Source organism: Nycticebus coucang, chromosome 12 (genome assembly GCF_027406575.1).
Source record: "Nycticebus coucang isolate mNycCou1 chromosome 12, mNycCou1.pri, whole genome shotgun sequence".
Lineage (NCBI taxonomy): Eukaryota > Metazoa > Chordata > Mammalia > Primates > Lorisidae > Nycticebus > Nycticebus coucang.
The window spans coordinates 108,093,793-108,116,809 of record NC_069791.1 but is presented as its reverse complement, the minus strand read 5'-3'; the positions used below and the strand labels follow the sequence as shown (position 1 = coordinate 108,116,809).

General features: G+C 48.2%; 2 protein-coding genes across 15 annotated transcripts in view; one reads left to right on the top strand and one right to left on the bottom strand.

Annotated features, from left to right (window-relative positions):
* The window catches only part of CIITA (class II major histocompatibility complex transactivator), a 52,828-nt gene extending 32,778 nt beyond the window's left edge, over positions 1 to 20,050 (bottom strand). For 4 of the 14 annotated variants that reach the window (XM_053554126.1, XM_053554124.1, XM_053554122.1 and 1 more), the window contains exon 1: positions 19,553 to 20,048. In XM_053554126.1, coding sequence (XP_053410101.1) covers positions 19,553 to 19,835 — 283 coding nt within the window. In that variant the 5' untranslated portion in view covers positions 19,836 to 20,048. Of the gene's footprint in view, positions 1 to 9,991; positions 10,106 to 11,611; positions 12,763 to 19,552 lie in introns of those variants that run through there. The other 10 variants (XM_053554120.1, XM_053554121.1, XM_053554127.1 and 7 more) reach the window with 5 other exon arrangements.
* Positions 1 to 23,017, top strand: part of DEXI (Dexi homolog) — an 86,571-nt gene that overhangs the window by 49,603 nt on the left and 13,951 nt on the right. The window lies entirely within an intron of this gene.

Sequence of the window (23,017 nt, the reverse complement as noted above, 5' to 3'; positions counted from 1 at the left end):
AGGACTTTGAAGGACCATCAAAAGGCCAAAACGGACTTAATGCAGTTGCCAGCCACACAGGACACCCACAGTCAAAGGAAGCTGTTTGTGTTAGGAGGTATCAGAGCTGGGACTCAGCCTGAGACTTCAGACTTCCCAAATGCCACAGACACCTCCTAATCATTCCAATATCTGCTTGAATCTTGGCCTAGGACATCCCTTTGTTCCCGGAGCCATGTTTTCCACACGTTTATAGATACTTAGTAAGTACTGCAAAGGGTGCTTGAATAGACTCTTTCCCCTTGCAATTCCAGAGGGGGCTGGGAGCAGAGATGGCCCTAACCAGCCCACCTTAGAAGAGAGGGTCCCTTCAGCTGCCCTGGCACGGGGCAGATCATACAAGTCAGAGCCTGTAAGAGCCATGACCCTATCTGTAGAGCTGCCCTACCCCCAGCCTCGCATGTTTCTATACACAGCTGGCCCTCTCCACCCTAAGGAATGTTACAACACCAGAATTCGCAATGCCTACGGAGCACTGGGCACCAGACAACAGGACAGCCATTGGTCTAACTTACACATTAGCTATTTATAGTCTTGTTTTCAGACAAAGAAGCGGGCTCAGAAAGATGAGTAGTGACCCAAGTTTTGAACCAAGTGGCTCCAAGTCCTCTGTTCTTCCCTCCCCCCACATCCCCACTCAGCGACCCGGAGGAGGTGCCCTCGCCCAGTGAGGGAAGGTGTGGGTGGCAAGACAATTTCTCCTTTTGAGGCGTTGTCTGGGGCAGAGCAGAGGCGCGGTCTGTGTCTTTTGGGTAAATGGATAGTATTTTTAGAAGGTCCTCTTTGAAACTGCCCTCCCCCCAGCCCATCACATCCAACTTGAGAAAATGTCCCTAATCTTCTTGCCACCAAAAGTCCTTTCTGGGGATATTTGTTTCCACCCCACTTCATACTACATGCGGGTTTTGAGAGACAGTAGGCACCAGGCAGGCTTCTGAAATAAAAATATATCCTTCTCTTCCCTGAGGGAGAGCAAGTGTTGCCAGAATGTTCTCACTCAGACCTAAGTGACTTGAGTACCTGCTGAGACGGCTGCTTTGTGTGCCAACATCACGGTCCAGTCCGTGTCAGCGGGGAGATTCTTTTGTGTCTGGGGCTATGCTGGTACCTTATATTTACTATTTCGTTTCAATTGTCACTTTGTTTCAATTTATCAGAAGGCTCAGTTAGGCTCAGTTTATCAGACCCTTTCTTCCCAGAAAAGGGGAGTTTAACCTTGAAGGTCTAGGGGAGTGAAAGGAGCTCTTTTGCTACCCAAAATGTCTCCCATACTGCCCCACGCTGTGGTAAAGTAGCGTGATAAGTACTTCCCTACTCTTGACTCTGAACTTCTCCTCCTGAGGAATAAGGGAAAGTCTCTGAGCTGTGTGTCAGGAGACAAGGTTTGAATTCCTGCTCTGCCTTTGATCTTGAGTACATTTCTTTACCCTCGGAGCCTCCATTTCATCAACTGTGTGTGCAGCCCGTGCAGCAGGGGCATTTGCAGGTTCTGATTCCTCACTGCATGTCAGTTTCCCCTCTGCCTTCCCCCAAGGCCCTCCTGACACCATCCTGCTCCCCAACCTTAGAACGAGCTATTTGCAGAGGCCAGATGATGGCTGGAAGCCAGGAGCCCAGGGACATTTATCTACCAAGAGCAGCCCCAAATCATATTTTCCTGGAGAGAACAGCTCAAACAGGTCCCTATAGTCCTCCAAATAAACTCTAACATCCATCTTTCCCTTTGTCTCTCCAAATCTGTGAGACAATGATTTACTGAGCATCTCCTACAATGAAGTCACTGGGCACAATTCTCTGGGGTCCCCAAGGAGACCTGAAATAAAGTTCCTGCTGGCAGCTTGCAATGTAGATGGAGCTGATATTTCAGAGGAGAGGTAAAACAGGATGACAATACTACAGTGGTTAAGGCACAGGCTCTGTCTTCATATCCCAGTTCCACTGTGTGGCCTTGTAAAAATTACTCAGCCTCTCTGAGTTGTAGAATCTACTCCATCTGGTTGGCATGGGTGGGCTCCTGACACTTGCCTAAAGTGACACATCCAGTAAGTGGTATTAGATGTAAGCTCCAAAATTAAAACAGCAAAGTGTCACTTGACATTGTACAACTGGCAAAAATTAGACAGCTAGGAAATGCCAAGTGTTGGTCACACGGGGTTAGTGGAATGTAGACTGCTGTGGCCACGCTGGAGAACAAAAGCCTGGTATCACCCAGAATACGAGGGGATACATAGACCCTACAACCCAGCCGTTCAGTTCTTGGGTCTATACAGCCCAAAGAAAAGCTCCCATAATTCTACAAGGGACCCCATCTGAAGATGCTCCTTGCTGTGTTATTTCTGGTGACAGGGAGCTGGGGCTCACCCAGGTGTCCATCATGGGGCGTGGACAGGTGAAAAGCAACCACGGCACTCCATTATTAGAAGCAAAGATCAAATGCCTGAGAAGCAGCACAGGTAGATCTTAAGGACACAGTACAGAGCAACAACGACACAGACCCCAGGATGAGCTCTGACGGGCCGGTTCCAGGTGTGCAGAGTGACAGCACACATGTGAGAAGGCAGCACAAGTTTTATAGAACACACGCAGACCACAGGACACACTGTGAATGCACGAGAATCGGTGCCCAGGAAAGTGAAAGAGGAAGGGAGACAAGGAAACGAATTAAAGAGGAGAGATGCCTCACATGCACCAAAGCGTCTAGTGCACTATTAACAGAGCGGGGCAGGTAACCCATGGTTCAAAAGGTCTGAAGTTTAAAGACAAAATAAAGAGAAAAGCACAAAGGAAGGAGGTGGATTGGGGTTGGTATTTCTGCAGCTCACTGAGAGGTTCTGCACCTGCAGGTGCTCAAAAAGGAACAAATGTGTGTCTTCAACACCCATGGGCTCTCTGGGGGTGGACTGATCTGTGCCCCGAGCCTATGAGCCCAGGGAGGGGATGAGAACGGGCTGGATGTGGAGATGGATGGGGAGGTGGGTGCCATTTGCAGAGGAGGAAGCCCCTAGCTCTCTGGGCTGACACTTGCTTGCCCAGTGTGAGTGACCCAGGAAGATGAGACAGAGAGGACTTATGGAAACTACTGGTCTCACTCAAGACTTTCACTTCCTGAAAGGGCTTGACGTGGTCACAAGAGACAGAGGGAAACTAAGGCATGTAGCAACGCTGAGGGACTTAGAAAGCAGCCAGACGTTTCAGTCATGTCATTTCTGCTCAAGGCAGGGAGATGGAAACACGTGTGTGTACCTGTGCATTTGTGTAATAAAGGCCCAGAATCCAGACAAGCTTCGTGTCAGGACAGCTCTGGAAATGCTGCTGTTGGTAGGCTCTAGACCGCCACCCTGACCTGCAAGCTCCTCATCTGTGCCAACAGGGCTCAGCTTGAAGCATGGCTTCAAAACTGAGGATTGACTCAGCCATACAGGCCTAGTTGTTTTGTTTCCCAATCAATATAAATATGTGTGCGTGTGTGCGTGTGTATGTCTGTGTGTGTGCGTGTGTATGCCTGCATGTGCAGGTATATGGGTGTGTTTTCATTGCCATCACAATGTCTCTATATCGAATACACAATTAATAGTTGCCAGAGACCCTACTGCCTTCTGCCAGGGTGCATTTCACACAGTTATGGCCCCTTTGGCACTTGGGTTTATAACCTTGGCTGGGAGGCCCTCTGAGGCCTCTTCCTGCTCTGACCTGCTGGAAATAGGACAGCTTGAGATGGATGGGTGATTGGGGCAGTGAAAGGCAGAATTAAGTTTTGTCCTGTCATGGAATTGAGATACACAGAAGGGTCTTTTTCTACAGAAAGGCTTGGAGGTGGCTGGCTCTGAGCACCAAAGGGGGCCAATTCCACAGGGGAAGGAGCAGGAAGCCCCAGAGTTGCGTCACCTGAGCACTGGGTGCGCTTGCCCAGCTTCAGTGCCAGCTCAGACTCAAAGGGGATTACAAGATCAACGGGGAGCTGCAGGATGGAAGAGTTGTCCCCCCCCATATCTGCTTCTCCACCATGCCATTCCAGGTTCCAGCACCCTCAAGGATCTTGGCATTTTCATCACAGAGTCCAGAAGAACCAACGAGCCTATGGCAGGGCAAAGTAACGCCAGGGCAGGAATGCTAGATATGAAAGCAAGTTCAGCTCCAAGCTCTGTCCACAGAGCTTCTCAGCAGCTGGAGGTGGCACAAAGGAAGAAGGACAGGCACAGCCTTGTCTCCAACAAGTCTCCAATAGCCTGATGGCACCAGAGCAACTCTGGGAGTCAGGAGACCCAACACCTGGGCACTGCTCTGCTTCTGACAGGCTGTGTGACCATGGGCAAGTCCTCTCCCCTCTCTGGTCCAAGGGCCCTCATCTGTTAAAAAAGAGGATTGTATAAGAGCAGTGACTTTCAAGTACCATTTTGCAAGGGCTGGGCACAGTGGCTCACGCCTATCATCCTTAGCACTCTAGAAGGCCAAAGTGGGTGGATCACCTGAGCTCAGAAGTTAAAGACCAGCCTGAGTGAAAGCAAGACCCCTGTCTGTACTAAAAATGGAAAAATTAGCTGGGCATTGTGGTGGGCACCTGTAGTCCCAGCTACTCTGGAGGCTGAGGAAAGAGGATCACTTGAGTTTAAGGATGCTGTGAGCTATAACGCCATGGCCCTCTACTGAGGGTGACAACAGATGAGTCTGTCTCAAAAAAAAAAAAAAAAATTGCAAGGATCCCAAATCCCTGAACAGGTAGAGGTAAAGTTGTTAGGTTAAATGGGATTGGGGGCCCAAACCAGTCTTGCCCCGAAGGGGCTGCACAGAATACAGCCTAAAATCACTACTCCACCAAGTGAAAGATCCTTCCTGCACAGGCTACAGACTGCGTGATTCCAGCGCTCTGCGGGGGGAAGACCAAATTATGAAGACAATAAAACAAGGTCAGTGGTTGCCACAGGTTCGCAGGGAGAGAGGGAGGACACATTTTAGGGCAGCGAAACTGTTCATTCTGTGTGACACTGCAAAAATGAATACATGACATCATACATTGTCCAAACCCACAGAACAGCCAACACTGAGGGTGGACTCCAATGTAAACCGTGGACTTTGAGTGATAATGATCAATTATGACAAATGTGTCATTCTGGTGGAGAAAGCTGAGGGACGGGGGAGCTGTGCACCTGTGGGGGCAGGAGGCAGATTGGAAATCTCTGTATCTTTGGCTCAATTTTTCTTGTGAACTTAAAAATGTTCTTTTAAAAAAAAGTCTTTTTTAAAAAACTTCCACACACAACCCAAATGAAAATTTAGGTCCTTTCTCCACAGATGCTCTGACTTGACAACTTTAACTTGTGCAGTAGATGCAGTGGTGAGCTGCCTCAATCAGGCCCTTTAGGACGGCCAGCCCTTCCTCCAGCTTTGGCTGGTGGCCCACGGCTGGTTGCTCAACCTCCCTAGGAACAGCCCAAAGTCACGCCTCTTCCCCTGGGACAGCCCATATCCAGTGACTGACCTATGCAGGCGGTGAAGGTTCTGTCTCCTTGCCTCACCTTGGGCCAACCCTAAGTCCATCCCAGCATCAGCACTCCCTGTGGGATTGTCCGAGACCTCTGTTGTGACTGCACTGCACCCCAACTCCTACCTTTACCCAATCCTACTTCCTCCCCTTTCCCTCCAGTGGTCAACCCCCCAATAAACCCCCAGAATGCAAATCTCCACCTCCTAGTTGGCTTCCCAGGGAATTTGACCTGAGACAGCTTGGTTCTGTTTCTCTAAGCAGGGCCATAAAATCATACAGAACCCCACAAAAGATACCACAGAGAACATCTCTGAAACCTCAGGCTAGCCACCTATCTTCTCTGGCCCTCGACTTGAGGACAACCACCCCTTAGCAACTTGAAAGTCTTGAAACTCAAATGAAACAACTCTCATTCATATGTGTGCAGGTAAACAGCAAAGTTGCCATAAGAGCTGTGGCCTTCGTCCAGAACACAAGGCTGGCTGGCCCGGCCTCCCCCTCCCTTTGCAGCCCCCACATTCCCAGCTGCAGTCACTGATCTGGAAAGGAGTCCAACAAGTTTTACAGGAGTCCAACCTGACCTAAGTGCTGGGGTTTGGCACAAGGGAGATAAAGATCTTGTGACCACAGTTAGCAAAGCCAGGCCTGAAAGTTGAGAATTAACATAGTACTAGCCAGTGCTGGGTACGGGACACCCCGAGAGGAGCTGGCCCTGCCTGCCAGGGTCTGACAAGAGTCCAGCAGTGAAGAGGTGGCTGTGAATGAGCATTACCAGGAGGTTAAACACATGTGATCCTAGGCTTCACCCCCAGTGGCTCTACTCACTCTATTCAGGGAGTTTGGGCCCGGTCCCAAGAATCTGCATTTTTAAAAGAGTGCGCAGACACCACTTTAGTCCCCACCACCACCACACACTTGTACTGTAGTGATTCTGAGAAATAAGACAGGCTTTATTTCCAAGGCAGCATGGGTTTCCGCTGCCAAGATGACATCAACTCTTAGCTTACTTAAACAACAGGAAGTTCTTCAAAACCAAGTCTACAATTCCATGTTGTCCAATTCTTCCAGACCTGTCATTTCTGCAACTCTTCCACTTCTTCACAGCTGGAAAGCCCAGTAAGATCAAACACTTACTCAATTCTTCATTTTCCTTCCTAAAGCCTTTTAGCTGCCCTCTCTGCCAAGCCCTTGATCTAGGAGTCCTCAGACCTCCAGCCTAGACTTTACAACAGCTTCCAGCTCCTTCCTCTAGTCCAGAGTCTCCCAAACTTATTTGTCTGCCACTTTTATAATTTGGGGGGTCATATTTGCATACCACCTGTTCTATCATTTACCTCAGTATTTTCCATAAGTGAACTTTTAATAGAAACTTAAATGTATTTATTTTAAAATAAACTAAGCTTCCTGGAATTGAGAGCATAGAGTCAAAGAGATAATTGCACACCCACATACTCAGCAGCCTTATTCATAATAGTCAGTAGAAACAACCGGGTGTCCATCAACAAATGAATGGACAAACACCACACGTTAGACTATTACTCACTGAAAAAGAAATTACATTCTGGGAGAGAGGAGGAAGGGGAGGATTGATAAGCTCTCACCTAATAGGCACCTCAATGTAGGGACACATGTCATACCTCCTGGGTGAGAGGCACAACTACAACATGGACTCTACCTAACAAACACAAGCAATGCCACCTAATCATCTGTACCCTCATATTAATCTGAAGTTAAAAAAAAAGAAATTACATTCTGACACAGGACACAACATGGGTGAACCTTAAGACTTTATGCTAAGTGAGAGAAATCAGGCATAAAAGGGCAAACACAGTATAAAAATTTATATACATTTAGTACATTTATATAAAATATGCAGAATAGGTAAATCCATAGAGACAGAAAGTATTGGGTGTCCCAAAGGTCACCACATACAGGGAAAATGGTAAATTGTGCCTAATGCACAAAATACTCATAAGAAAATTTTATGAAGAGGTGGCCAACACATGTTTTTAAAAAATATTTTGTAAATAAAAGTACATTTAGCTACAATTTTCCATTTTGCCAATGTGACTTGTGAACCCTGTAGAATAGAAGTTACTAGAGGCTGGGAGGAGGAGATGGTGGGGAGTTATTTCTTAATGAGTATAGTTTCAGTTTGAGAAGATGAACAAGTTCTGGAGATGGATGGTGGTGGGGGTGGCACAACATTTTGAATGTACTGAATGCCACTGAGTCATACCCTTGAAAGTGGTTTAAATGGTTAAGCCTATATTATAAAGAAAAGAAAACATTTTCCAATTGGGAAAAAAAACAACAGTATCACTTATCACTGAAAACAAAAACAATGCCACCAAAATTATGCCAGCTTTTCTGCTGCTTTGTTACAAAGAAACATGAGCCAGCCTTAGAGCACTCACTGTTAAAGATGTCAGAAATTTTGAGGTGAGAAGGATTCAAAGAATCTCAAAAGTATCTATGTCTTCCCTATGAGAAACAATGTCAATTAATGCTTGTTTATTATCTGTCTTTGGACTATGGTCACGTGTGTCTCCGTCTCTGGAAATCTCCCTTTTGCAGGCGGTTTCCTCTCCAATCTTTCTAAACAATCCCTTCAGAATCTATAGTAATTACTCCCCATACATGCATGTTCTTTGGTGGTTTTCCAAAGTGCTTTTGTGCGTGGCAGACAATCGTCAGGAAAGCTCTCATCTTTTATCCATTTTACAGATAAACCCCAGAGAGGGCAAGTCACTTGTCAGTCAAGGTGACCGAAGGCCGGTAGGAGGCCCAAGTAGAAAAGTTTCCCCTCTCCCTACAGTCCAGGGTCATGGCAGAGCACCCCTGTGTTAATTTTCTGACTCTACTCTGCACAAAATACCGGGTGCTGAGGTCTCAAAACACGAAACCAAGACACAGCCACGAGACAGGCTTTCCTGTCTCAACAGGTCTCCCTTTGACTGCCCAGGCCTTGCCTGCATTTGTGGAGGTTATACCCACTTGCCCAGGTACTGAACTGAGCTCTCAGGATACCAGGGTTCAAATCCTGACTCTGCCAACTACTTGCTTTGTGGCCTCAGGCAAAACAAAAAACCAAACCACAAAACCTCTGGGGGACTCAGTTTCAATGCAGGTTTCATAACACAGAGAGAGTAAAGGGGTTAGACCTTATCAGCACTTCTCATGCCTTGAGGGACCTTTGGACTACTAACATTGGAGCCAGCTGGGATAGGGGTTTACCCTGCAGGTTCCAGGACACTCCCCCCACCTCCCCACCCCAGGTCTTGCCAATGGAGTCTGGGGATAGCCTCCTGGAAGATCCCCAAGTACCGGAAGCCTGAGACGTCCCTGGCTAGGTCATCTTGGAGGACCCCCCTTCCAAGACACACTCTGAGATCCCTGGTCCTCACCGAAGGCAGCCTGGAATTTTGGAAGGTGATGATTTACTGAGTTGTCTTCCCTGTGGCTCCACCCCACCCAGGAGGAGGAAGCACCAATTTCCTTTAATCTGACAGAATTAAGGAAATTAAGATCAATTAACAGATTAAGATTTCCTTAATCTGTTTATTTTTTCTGTGACCTGGGCAGCATAGACGGTAGACTTCCTGCCAAAGTTAGGAGCTCCTGTCTGTGATGGGGAGGTGGGGGGGGCAGACGGGGGAGCTGAGGACTCTCTGGTTGTGCCACCTGGGGTGGAGGGAGTCTGTGGGACTCAGGAGGATTGCAGGTTTTAAGAATTCCAGACCAAGTTAGGCACAGTGGCTCCAATTCTGCCTTTCTTGAACCCCAAGAAGACACCCTCTCTTTTTAGGGCCTTTTAGTGTCTCTCCTTAGAGAGCGTGGTTCAGGACCCCAAAGCCAGGTAGAGGTGCCAGAGTTCACAGTCCTGTCCGGAGGATCCACCAACCCCACCCGCAATGGTGCTCAAAGAGAAGTGAGGATTTCCCCATCCCACGCAGGGCCCGCACCTGGACAGCTCAGTACCTAGTCTCTGAGTCACAGCGGGAATATGACCCAACAGAGAAACGGAGCCTCAGAGATGGGTGGCCCTGGTCCCAGGTCCGGGGGACGCTAAGAGTTCGCGTTCCCCGCGCGGCGCCGCTGCGCGTCTCTGCAGAGTCCGGGACGCGCGGAGTCCGCCAAGCGCTGGCGGAGGTGGGGTGCCGGCTCCGCGCGTCCGGTCTGCGTCCCAGCCTGCGTCCCAGCCACTCTGCAGACGCTCCCGCTGGCTTTCCCCGCCTCTCCCGGCCCCTGGGCCCCGCAAGTCGAGCTCCTGGTTCCCGGCTTCCAGGTCCTGCACGGAGTCGGTCCGGGAACGATGGAACCGCGGGGTTTCCCAGGCCTACGTTCTGCACATTCCTTTCACTCTCCTCCCAACCTTGCTGTGTGACCTCGGGCAAGTAGCTGCCAGTCTCTACTCCTTGATTTCCAGCCCGAATTTAGGGGCTGCAAGAAGGGACCTTGGTCACCTACCGCAGTTCCTCCGGCTTCTCCTGCGCGCTGCCGGTAGCCTCTTCCTCCCGCCGGCTGTGGGGCTGCAGTGAGCCTGGGGCAGCTGTACCCCAGCCATTCCACCTCCACCGCCCCACCCACCCCGCCCCGCCGTTCGTTTTCCCTTTCACTTTCTCTGCACACCACTGGGTTTGGGCTTCGCTGGGGAGCAAGCAGGGGTCAGCTGTGCCAACCATGTGCTTTCTTATGAGCGTCCCTGTTATTCTCCAACGAGAGGTCTCTCTTCCAGCCAGACCCGCTTTGCGGAGGGTTCCAGGCCAGGAGTCAGAATGCCCTCGGTGGGTGATCTCCCTGGCAGAGAGCATGTCCCATCCCTGAGTGGCCCTCTGTTTTTCTCCTGCTCCTGCAGGGCACATGAGGTGAGCTAGCTGAGCCCTTCTCTTCTGATGCAAGCCCTGGGAGGAAAAGAGACTCCCCCCAGCCTCCACTGAATGGCAACCAGCTTTGGTAAGGCCCTGTGCCCATCACTACACCCCCAGGTGGCAACACCCCCTTCCCTCCTTCCTTCCCCAAAGGTCTTCGTTCTCTGTTCTGCCCTGGCCATGAGACCTCGAGGAAGTCATTCCCCTTCCCCCGCCTGGACTTCCTCATCTGGAATTAAGTGGGCCAATTCCAGATGGGTCAAGATGACCTCTGACCCCTCTATCCCCCTCAAACATTCCCCCAACAACCTATATGGCTGCATCCCACAGAGCTGGCCACCTCTCATCTACCTCTGGGCTCAGAGCAAGCTGTACATTTCCAGGGCGTCTGAAAAGAGGGCTCTCACCCTTTCAACCACACGATAACAGCAACACCAGTGATACTGGGCTCCCGTGATGATGTTTGGTCCCTACAGTGTACCGGGCTCTCTGCTAGACTCTTTGATCTCTTGCCATTACCCTATCTTACAGGCGTTTCCTGAAGCTCATTTCATGGCCTAGGACAACTGAGACTCAGGAGGCCTGTCCAAGAGCACACCAACCCAGCCAGCAGTCAGCCGGGAGTCAACACACGAGCTACCTGCAGAGCTGGTGCTATCTTCTTCTCACCCATCTGTCCTCTGCCCTCCCCTTCATCTCAGACAACACCATTTGAAAACTGAGGAGAAGGCAGCATCTGTCTGGGTGACCAGCTATCTCCAGGTGCTGCGGGCTCACACCTACACAATGGGGCTGACCCCAGTTTGGTTTCCCTGCTTCCCCTGAGATGGGGTGAGGTCAGGCAGAGCTCCCATCCTATGGAAGCCTCCTTCAGGTATTCACCCAAAGCCAGGCCTGGCAGTGAGAGGACCTTGCGGTTGGCTGAGCCCAGCCAGCATGCTGAGAGCTAACGGACACGCCTCCTGCAATTCCAACATCTAGAGCCCTTCAGCACTGATAAAGCCCTCTCACATTCCAGGCACCTGGCCAATCGAGTTTTCCTCTGGTAGAAGCAAATACACAACTGCTTCACATCTCCCAACAGCCTTCCCCGGCAGGACACAGACCTCTCTCCTCACCCCCAGTGAGGCCAAATTCAAAGTGGTGTTTCTGTTTTCCTGAAATGGCAGGACCAGCCAAGACCTCATACTAAATAAAGATGCATTTTCAGCCTTTTTACCTTGAGGCTCTGACAGGTAGGACCCAGCAGGTCGTGGAGCCAGGCAACGCATGGTATAGGAAGCACAACCGGACAGCTGCTCCTGGAGTCCGGTGGCAGCCCTTCCAGCCGTCCCAAGGATGCCTTCCTGTGCTCAGCTCAGAAGCAGGCAGCCTCATCACCAGCTTGTCTCCCCCTACAGTGGGGAGCTGGGTGAGCAAAGCCAGCATGCAAAGGAAGCAAGCAAGGGACTGACAGAAAACTCTTCCTGCAAGGTGGCCCCAAGCTGTCAGATTTCTTGTGGTTGAACACCCTCTAATTTGCCCACACGCCCTTAAGCCCTCCTGTTCCTCTGATGTTAATTTCAGTTCCCTATTGTGGACCAAATTTGGCCAACACAGAAAGTTGGGAGTTAGTTTTCTGTTGGGGGGACATAAAGCACTGTGACATTCTAAGATGATGACCACAATGGAACCACACTGGTGCGAGCTGCCAATATCTTCCATCCTCTGTAGGATGGTGCCAGTATCAGAGTCCCACAAATGCCTCAAGACAACCGAGGGACTCTGCTGGGGATTGGCAGACTTTCCAGACTCCCCTTCCTTCCCCTCCCCTCTATTCCCAGCCCCACACCAAAGTGCCTTGAATTTTCCCAGAGATTATGAGTGGTCCATCTCTCATTTTTATTCCAAGACATTGGACTAAAACAGAAACTACACATGAAAGAATGGTAACCCAAATATGGGGTACATTTATAGCCAGATGGCTTGGGGTGACCCACAGGTGCAGTGCTAAGTAACGTTAACTCCCACAGTGAGAAAGTGTTTTTGCAAGTCTCTGCCCAGCCTCCTAATGGCATGAAGGAGAAAGTCTGTTGGGTGCTAATATGTCTCTAACTCCTCTTCTGATACCGCTAACCCTTCTTCTAAATATTTGATGTTTCCATTTCAGAGAGAGCAGCCCTTTGGCCTCAGAGCCTTTGGTGGTCAGCAGTTTCTGGCTAGTATCTAAAAACATTGCTCTGCCTTTCTGTTTAATAGCTACCTTCTGTCTTTGGAATTCTTTTTCCTATTTGGTGGGACATAAAGTTTTCTATGAAAATAAAAATAAGTAAAAGAAATATGAGTGGTTTGAAAAAAAAATCAAGTAAATAATAATATAGATGGTGGGTTAAAAGGGAAAAATGATGAGGGTGGTATTGAAATGAATAAAGTTTTGGAAACAAGGACTTACATATCTCCTGAATTTTTACTGAAAGAGCACTGGGCTGGGAGATTGAAGAGCTGGGCCAACAAGTGAGTGACCTTGGGCCCCTTCCTTCCCGTCTGCAGGCCTCAGTTTCCCTGATATGAGGAAATGAGGATGCCATTTGTCTTTGTGTGGCAATTATTTTGAAGTGATCAGAAGTCCCAGTGGGGAAGTAGACAGACAAATAAGAAAAGATAAGAGTCAACTTGAAACAGAGCCTTGCTTCATTGGGCTAATATAACTAACAGACAGATGAATGTTAGACATTCTAAGAAATCTCATTCTCCCACGACCAAGGGAGAGGCACCTGTCTTGAGACTACATATGGGGTCCCTTCCTATTCTCAGAGTCAGCTGGCTCTGATGCCCCCACCCCTGACCCCAGCCCCCTGGTCATGTCAGCTTCATGTCAGGATAGAGCTTAGAATGAGCTGGCCAAGTCTGCCATCTCTCACCTGGTACCCACCTGGTCTCACTACATCTTCCCTCCAGACCACACTCCATAGACCTGAGTCTGATCATGCCCCTGTCAACACAATGAGTCTCTGAGCAGGGCAGTGGTGTGTCTGCCTGTGAGTCCATCTGGCAGCAGAGACTATAAACTGGCAACTGGAAAGACCAGGGCAGAGGGGCTACAGGTGAGCAGCTATGGCCCCAGCCAGGAGCCAAGAGGTGCCTGAATTAGAGCCAGGCAGGTGAGGATGCAGAGATGGGGAAGAAGGACACAGATGGCTCAGCGGTAGAGTGACAACCTCCAGGACTGAGTGAATGGGGGCCAGGTGCTGGGAAGAAGGGTAAGTCGACTCCAGGCTTTGTGTTAAAGACTCTGTTAAAGACTGCTGATGTCCCTCTCAAAGACTCCCCCAGAGATGGTGACCTGCTAAGACCAGGTCTGCTTGGGAGACAGTCGTTTCTCTCCCGACTGAGGGGACCTCGTGGCACTGTTGAAGCCAGCTTTGCCCTGAGGATCTGAATTCCTTTGTCTCAAGTTGGGATCTAGCATGACAGAGATCACTGGCAACCAGCAGAAACATTGAAGCCTCAGTTTCCCTGATATGAGGAAATGAGGATGCCATAAAGTTGAGACATTGTTGAGGTTGCCATTCTGGGGCCCCTTGCCAAGCAGCCCAGGGACAGATGGGGAGGAACATGACCTTCCAAGTAAAGGATAGTGTTCCATAAAACTCACCAATCTTTTCTGCAGGCTCCCAGACAGACTCTGCTCAATCCTACTCTTGCACCCTGCCCAGCCCATGCTCACTCCAGGGCAGGAAGTACCTCTGCCTTCCCCCTGTTGATCCAAATTTGAGCCATCCTGAGAGGCTTGAGTTCCTGCCTTCACCACCCTTCCAGCAAACCATAATCTTTTACTTTGCTCACTTTAAAAAAACTTGTCACTACATTATTTGGCAATAAATCATCAACTTCCCATTTCATAAGCATAGCCCCTGCTATCTCTGACTGGATCATAAAGCTGTTACCATCTGGGGCCAGGGGGTTTTCTTTTCTTTTACTCACTCCAGAGCCTACACAGAGCTGAGCATTTACAAGATATACTACTCCAAGGCAGTTTGAGTGAATGGAAGGAGTTTGGGATTTGGATGACTGAGGCTGCCTCAAGTTCCAAATAGATAAACAGTCCTTCCTAAGAGATTGTAAGGGCTTCATCTTATGCTTTTTGGTGACCACCATAATTCCTACCAGGTGCTAAATAAATGAGTAAGGAAGAGAGAAGGGAGGAGGTGAGAAAGGAAGGGGAAAAGATTAGTAAATAGAGGGCGGCGCCTGTGGCTCAGTCGGTAGGGCGCCGGCCCCATGTACTGAGGGTGGCGGGTTCAAACCCAGCCCCGGCTGAACTGCAAACCAAAAAATAGCTGGGCGTTGTGGCGGGCGCCTGTAGTCCCAGCTACTCGGGAGGCTGAGGCAAGAGAATCGCTTAAGCCCAGGAGTTGGAGGTTGCTGTGAGCTGTATGATGCCATGGCACTCTGTCGAGGGTGATAAAGTGAGACTCTGTCTCTACAAAAAAAAAAAAAAAAAAAATTAGTAAATAGAGAGATAAGAGAATAGATAGAATAAGACTGGTTTCTATCCAAACTAGGTAGGAAGGAAGAAGGCACATGAGAATATAGGCCTATAGATGGAGTTAGTTGGTAGGAAGGCAGGTAAATAAGTTTATATATATAAATACATAAAGGTGATTAAGTAGGTAGGAAAATGGATAAGCAGACATGAGTAGGTAAGTATACATAACTACATCAATTGTAGATACAAATAGATAAATTGAAAAGCAGATGTGAGTAGGGGTAGACAGACCAGGTAAGTTTGAGGTAGCCAGACAGGAGGATGGGCAGGAAGGTGGAGAGACAAGTAGACAGGAGAGTCACTCAAGGTCATAGCAACAAAGAGTAAAAACTGCCCTGGCGGGGCCAAGATCCAGGCGTAGGGGCAAGTGAGAAAGGATTAGGCTGGCTCGGGAAAACCCGTGGGGAAGTGCCAGCTTCCAGAAACAGGTGCTTCTCAGTCTGTAGTGCCTGGGGTGAAAGTGCAGTGGGTCTGCATAGCTGGGAAGCAGCCCAAGGGGAAGGAGCAGAGAGCTCCTGGCCAGCACATCGCCTCCCAGGAGGCTGAGGAGACTCCCTGGTTCAGTGCAGGGGCTGTTTCTCAAGAAAGGAAGCCTGAAGGAGAGAGGATGTGACCTTTGTCCTCTCTGGTTTCTCCCCTCCTAAAGGCCAATGGGGATGAAATTGGAGCGTGACTGGTTGGCAGCGTGTAGTGTGTCCTTTTCCAATAAATCAGGCAACATCCTATAAGACACTTTTGTTCTTTGGGAAATTCCTGGAACAGGGAGGGACCTCATGGAAAAAAAAACACCACGTAATGAAAACATAGAACAACAAAAACAACAAAGTAGAACCAAAGAAAACAATAAAATATAAAACCCTGGCAGGGCTGCTCTGCAGTCTATGCAGAAAATGCATCCCTAAAACCAGTGTATGGTGCCCAATGATCGCATTAATGTACACAGCTATGATTTAATAATAAAAAACAAAAGAAAATGCACCCCTGTGTCTCACAGTCCATTCACGAACCCAAGGCTGTCCTCCCTTACCGCTGTCCTTCTAGTCACAGTGGGCTTGTGTTTGCCTCACACACCAGCCTTGGGGCTGTTAAGCTCTCTCTTTGTCAGGAATGGATGTGCCTTACATTGGACAATGTCCCTAAATTCTTAGAACAGTGACTCTGAGAACTATCATCACCTGGAAAATTGAGGCCCAGAGGGGCCCCTGGAAAGTACTCAGAGTTATACCTCTTGGAATCAGGGATTTAGGATTGGCATTCAGGCCATCTGAGGGCACGGCCCGGGTGCTTATTCAATGTGCCAACCCCAGATGGGGGTGCATTGCCTCATTCCTCAGGTGAGCGCGGCACCCAAGCACGCAGCACTGTGTTTTGCGTGGAGGAGGTGTCTAAATATTCTTTGGGTCCCTCCAAGAGACTGCAGAAATGATGTCTTCTAGCACGGTAAGCCCTTGGTTTACTTCCCCCCTGTTTAATTCTCCTTGTCTGGCGTTTACTCAGAGCTACTTATGCCAGGACTGCCTTGGATGGTTTCCCTGCTACTATCTCATTTAACCCTTACTCCACTCCTGGGAAATTTATATCATTGCTACCATTTTAGAGATGAAGAAACTGAGGTTCCAAGTGGTCCATGGTTCTGTAAGTAGCAGAGCATGGCCTCAGACCCAGAGCAGTCCAGCTTCCATCCTGGTTCTTTTTCTATCACCACCCGTCCTGGCTCTCCCTTCCCTGGCTTCCAATTATCCTTCCAAGGTGTTTGATTTCCCATTGAGGCCAAGAGTCCCTGTTAGGCAAGGACCTTGACTTTCAGGCCTCACTAACTTTTTGGGGGCTGGGTGCACACTTGTGGCTCCATGAAGCTGTGAGCCAGCCCCCCGAGTTCACATCCCCAGAAGGTGGCTTCCTGCACAGTTGCAGCAGTGCCACTGCAATGTCTAAAGGCACCTTCTGAATCATCAGGCTAGTTTCAGTTTGAAACTTGCCTACCTATTTTCAGTAGATTTATGGTATCCCTTTGAGTTATTTAGAAGAGGAAACCATGCAGAAAGTACTGCAATAGGTCTGGGCCCATGAGACCCAGGAGCCCCCTCCCTAGGCCATGACCTGAGGCAAAGCACTTAACTTCTCTGTGCCTCAGTTTATGCATTTATAAAGTAGGAATAATGAATGATGGTGGCACATGAACTATCCATCCATCCTTCCACCCACACATCTATTCAACCTGGTTACAACTATGTAAATCACACTCCAACTTTATGGGCCACTCTGCGCATATCGTATCCTGGTGCTTGTGCCCCGAGCTAGGCTTTGGGGGTGTATCAAGGTCAAAACAGAGGTCCATGTCCACATGGAGCTTATTTTCCAGTGGGAGAGTCTAACAATAAACAACATACATGACACAAAAATAAAATATAGAAGGTGATAAAAATGCCAACCTGGGGAGGGGACTTACAGCGGGGAAGGGGAGCTGTAATTCTAAATGGGCAGGTCAGGGTAGGCCTCATTGATAAGGTGACATTTCAGGAAAGAGTTGAAGGACATTGGCCAAGGAGGATACCTGGATACTCCAGGTGGCAGGAATAGCACAAGCAAAGGTCATGTGGCAGAGAGTGCGCAGGCCTGTCTGAGGAATAGCCAGCATGCCTGCATGGCTGGAGTAGGGGGTGGAGCAGAGAGGTGATGCAGGCCAGACTATGAAGGGCCTTGCAGCCCAATGTCCAGCTTTAGCTTTTCCTCTGAGTGACATAGGGGCCAACGCAGCCCTTGCAGTAGCAGAAGGCCAAGGTCATTATCAGGTGGGTCACAAAAACCCCACACAGATGATTCCCTTTTTTGAACCCTCATTGAAACTAAAGTCAGTGCCTTTATTTACAAACCATGTGACTCTCTTTCCCTGTTCCCACTCTTCCCCTCTGAAAGCCACCTGTGGCCCACCTGACCCACTGCGCTGGTCCAAACCTGGCTGCTCTAGACACTGAAGGTCAGGAAGAGCAACCAAGGGAGGAAGCGATTTGTCCTGCTATCTCCCAGCTCCCTGGAGACCACACCACTTTGAGCACAGTTCCACTTTCTGGAGTCACGTGGGATCAGAAATAAAAATATTACACCCCCAGGGAGGAAACGAAGTTAAATAACAGGAACCAGAAAGCGAGGAGGGAGGGGCCGAGGTGTCCGGCAGCAACCGTGTGAAGGCTCAAGCAGAGAGGAAGATTGCGACTTCTCCTGCAGGTTGGCATCTGTACTCCCCTCAAGACCCCAGAGAGGTTTGAGCCTCCACTGAGAAGCCAAGGAAGATGATTCTGGTAGCAGAGACCCCACCCCCATCTCCATGTCTGTTAGGGTTAGGAGGGAAAGAAGGAAGGATGCATCCAAGAGATGACGGAAAACACTCAGGTGAGAACATAACTGCAAGAAAAGCCAACCCCGCATAAACTTAGGTCTTGGCACACGAGTGGGAGAATACTGCCATTGCCTGATGTCCCGGGCAAGCCCCTTCAAAACTAGGTTGAGGATAAAAGCTCCTCTGTCTTCAGCTCCAGCCTTCACCACTTCCCATCTGGGCGCTCGGGGCAAGTTGCATCACCTCTGGGCAATCTCTGCTTTCTTCTTTAAATGCTAAATAAGGATGGAGATCATGAAAGGGAGAACTAAGAGGGTGCTAGGCGGTGCTGAGGCAGTGCCTGGCACACAGTACGTACTCAGTAAAGTTAATCGCTGTGACCATCTCAAGAGCTCCTTTGGGAAGGCGATAGAACAGACACTGTCTTTTAGAAAATTGCAACACCACCATGAAGTGAGGCGGTCTCTGCAGCTGGGAAGGACAAGTTGCTGAGGGTGTGAGCAGCGACGCCATGCTGCACAGTTACCTTTCAGGTTTCAGATGCCTGAGTGTCATCCACACTATTTTGAAAAATAAGACTCTCATTGTCTCTGCCCCTGCGAGCTGGTTCTTATTTTCTTTCCCTCTTTCTTTCACGCCGCCTTCTCTCTCTTTCCCTTTACTCTGCCCATCCCTCCCCTTCTTCCTCTCCCCCTCCCTCTTTCTCCCACTCTCTGCCTGTCTCTCTGTCTCTTCCTATGTCTAGCTCTGCCTTCCTTTCACTCTCTCTCTTGCTATCTCTGTCTCTGTCACACAGACACACAGCATATCCTGCCCCCCACACACACAGGCAAATGCACACACGTGCACACATACTCATGCACACACATCCATGTGCACACATAAGTGCACACTCGGGATCCTCTGTTCCCAGCTTTGTCTTCCCCTCTATGCACCGTGTTTCTCTATCTTGACCCACACTGACTAACGCTGCGTCCGTCTTCCCCATTAGAGTGTAAATCCCGTGAGGGCAGGAGCTGGCCTGTTCATCTGTGCACCCCCAGTGCTGGCATGTCACCAGGGCTCAGGTGTGAACCCAGCAGGTGTTTGGTGGTGTGTCCTAAGCAGCATGGGAAGCACGCCGTGCACCTCCAGCAACAGAGACCAAGTTTTCCAAGTCATCACTGCTGCCAGCTCACTAGACTCCCCTTGTCCTGTCCAATCTGCCTTCCTAATGACTTCCCTTTCAGAGATGAGTGAAGTCCTCGGGCTGTCTATAGCCAGTCTTTGCTCCTGAATGAAAGGTGCCAACTTACCGCCATAGTCCCCATGGCCAGGGCTCCTCTCGGCTGCTGGGGTCTGTAGCCCACTCGAGGCCCATCCCAGGAGGGCTACGTCTGGGTCTCCTTTCTCCAGCAAGGTCAGAGAGATCTTCCTGGCCAGCGCCTCACCATCAGGCTCGTGGAGCAGGGCATGGTGGTATTCCCTGGAGAGAAGCTCTTTCTCCAGAAGGCTGTCCAAGAGGGTCTGTACCTGGCTTGGGCAATGGCTGGACAGCAGCATTCGGACCTGAGTCAGAATGGTCTGAAAGTGGTTCATGGCAGTTCCCAAAGGCAGGGCAGCTGCCTGGGCCAGAGCCTGGGATCTCTGCTCACCCGGCCTGCAGCATCCAAAACACGAAATGAAAACCAGGATGAGGGAACCTCTGCAGTTTATTGCAGTTTATTCCTTCTTAGGAAGATTTCCTCATTTGTGTGGTAGGCTGGGGTGCCTAAGGAACAGACAGAAATGGGCTCTCTGTTTGATTCAGACCACACAGATATTTGCTGGGTACCACCCACGTGCATGTGCTGGAGAAGCCCACTGGGATTCTGTTTGATACAGTCTATTAGATTCTGTTTGATCCTATGGTATTTACTAAGAGGAAGGGTTCTTGCCTCTAGAGGACCTGTGAGATGATAAGTCTTCTTAGACACTTTGTTACAGCCAGAGGCAATGTGGCCTAGAGGTTAAGCAGATGGGTTTGGAGCTAAACTGCTTGGCTTTGAGTCCCAGACCCACCACTTGTTAGTTATGTGACCTTGGGCAAATTACTTAGCCTTGCTTGGCCTTCATTTCATTTGAAAATGTGAGGTGATAATAATATTACCTCATAGGGTTTGGGGGAGGATTAAATGAGATAACATATATATGTGGGCCTCTACGAAAGTTTTGAGACAGACTGTGTTATGATCCATTATTTTATTTCCAACAAACACTGTCAACAGTGTCCTTTCTGATTCTTCTGTGCAAGTTTCAACTTGCTCAACTTATTGGTGTTTCTGGGAGGGCTTCATTTCTTTCTATCCATGAGGATTATACATTTCTCAATTTTTGTGTATTTCAAAACTTTCATAACGACCTAGGTATAGATCACTTAGTGCATTATCTGCAACATGGTAATACTTCAATAAATATGAGTCATTTTTATCAACTAATTATACACATAACTGTCACTTGAGCTTAACTTCGTTAAACCTCGATCTCTTCCCCTGCAAAATTTCCCGGTAAGAGCAATCTAATCCTATTGAGTTGTTTTTAGGATTAAAACAGATAATACATTTAAGCAACTTAGTACCGATCTTTGTAAACATTTAATTAACATTGACGATTTACTAAGATTGTCCCCAATAAAAATATTAGTGTATTTTTGTACAATATTACTAATGCACAAAGCAAATAATTTGCATAGGAGCCAATCATTTTTATAGTTCTGAAAATCCCCAACCCAATTTTTAAAAACCATAGCTGTCAGATCTTCCTGCCCTTTCTGCAACACACCATGACCTTGTTTCCTCTCCTGGTCTCCGCTTTACCATCTCTCAGATGGGATCATTTGCATTATTCATTTAAGTGAGACAAGTAAGGGTTCCCACTTCCAGTATTGCTGAGTACTCCTGTGAGTTCAACTCTATCACAGATCACAGCTATAAACGTTCAGAAAAATATAAAAAAACAACAACTATCTGAAGGCACTGGAGAGTGACAGAACAGGCAGATACTGGAAAGGAATCAATACACGGAAAATGAGAATATCACTGGTAAATTTCCCAGTTTATGAGTTTAGTCCGAAGGCAGGTCCCAATCAGTGATGTGCACAGCAGTTAAAATGCTGATTTAAAAAAAAGGAAAGTTTTGTTCTCCTAAACAATTAGAGGAAGAATTTGGGGGCAAAAAATGGCTGCTGGAAAGTAGAAATCTTCAGAGAAGAGAGAGATAGAGAGAAGCAGCCCCAGATTCTGTATATAAACTGTGCAAATACCTGGCTGACCTCTGGACCAGGTATTCATAGGGCAGATTCCAAGCAGCTCAGCTAAGGTTGAAGGATCTGAACTGAGATTTGAGTTGCAGTATACTATGAGGGGAGGGGCAAGAGATTGTGCATTTGATTCCAGTCAAGTTATGTCCCTACTGAAAAAACAAATAAACAAATATTAATATGTTCCAATTATAACAGAATCCAGGTTATTTGTAATGTATACCTAATGTCCTTCGCTTGACATATGAAGAAATAGGTAACCCATTCTCAAGAGATAAAGACAATTCAATTATTGGAAACTTACTCCAAAATGAGTGAGATAATTAAAATTAGCAGAGATACAGTGAATATAACCATGGATGAAAAACATAAAAGATATAAAGGAAAATATGACCATGAAAATGAAAAGATAGGAAAAATTAGCATAAAAACAGAAATAACTTTAAAAAAACAAATAAAAATTATCAAAGGGGAAATATCATACTAAACTTTTTTTTTTTTTATTGTTGGGGATTCATTGAGGGTACAATAAGGCATGTTACACTGATTGTAATTGTTAGGTAAAGTCCCTCTTGCAATCATGTCTTGCAAATGCTTTACCACGTCTAAATTTCTTTTTTTTTTTTTACGGTTTTTGGCAGGGGCTGGGTTTGAACCCGCCACCTCCGGCATATGGGACTGGCGCCCTACTCCTTTGAGCCACAGGCACTGCCCTATCATACTAAACTTTTAAAAGTTACTGGATGAGGGCCAGGTGTGGTGGCTCACACTTGTAGTCCAAACACTTTGGGAGGCAGAGAGGGCAGGATTGCTTGAGGCCAGGAGTTCAAGACCAGCCTGGGCGATTTAAAAAAATTAGCTGAGCATAGTGGGATGATCTGCAGTCCTAGCTACTTGGAAGGCTCATGCAGGAGGATCTGCGTGAGCCCAGGAATTTGAGGCTGCACTGAGCTGTGATGATGCCAGTGCAATGTAGCTGGGGCAACAAGGCAAAAACCTGTTTCAAAAAAAAAAAAAGAAAGTCATTAGATGGGATGAACAGCAAAATGAGATGAAAGAATAAGAAATTTTAAGATGGGGTAATAGATGGCTCAGTGCCTGTAGCTTAAGCGGCTAAGGCGCCACGTACACCAGAGCTGGCAGGTTCAAATCCTGCCCTGACCTGCCAAACAATGACAACTGCAACCAAAATATAGCCGGGTGTTGTGGCAGGCGCCTGTAGTCCCAGCTACTCGGGAGGTTGAGGCAAGAGAATCACTTAAGCCCAGGAGTTGGAGGTTGCTGTGAGCTATAACACCATGGCACTCTACCTGGGGCCATGAGTTTGAGGCTCTGTCTCAAAAAAAAAAAAAAAGATGGGGTAACAGAGATTATTCCATTTGAATGTCACAGAGAAAAAGATTTTTAAAAATGAACCTCAAGTATCTATGGGATAATAGGAAAAGGTTCAACTTATACATATATGAAGTCACAGGAGGAGAAA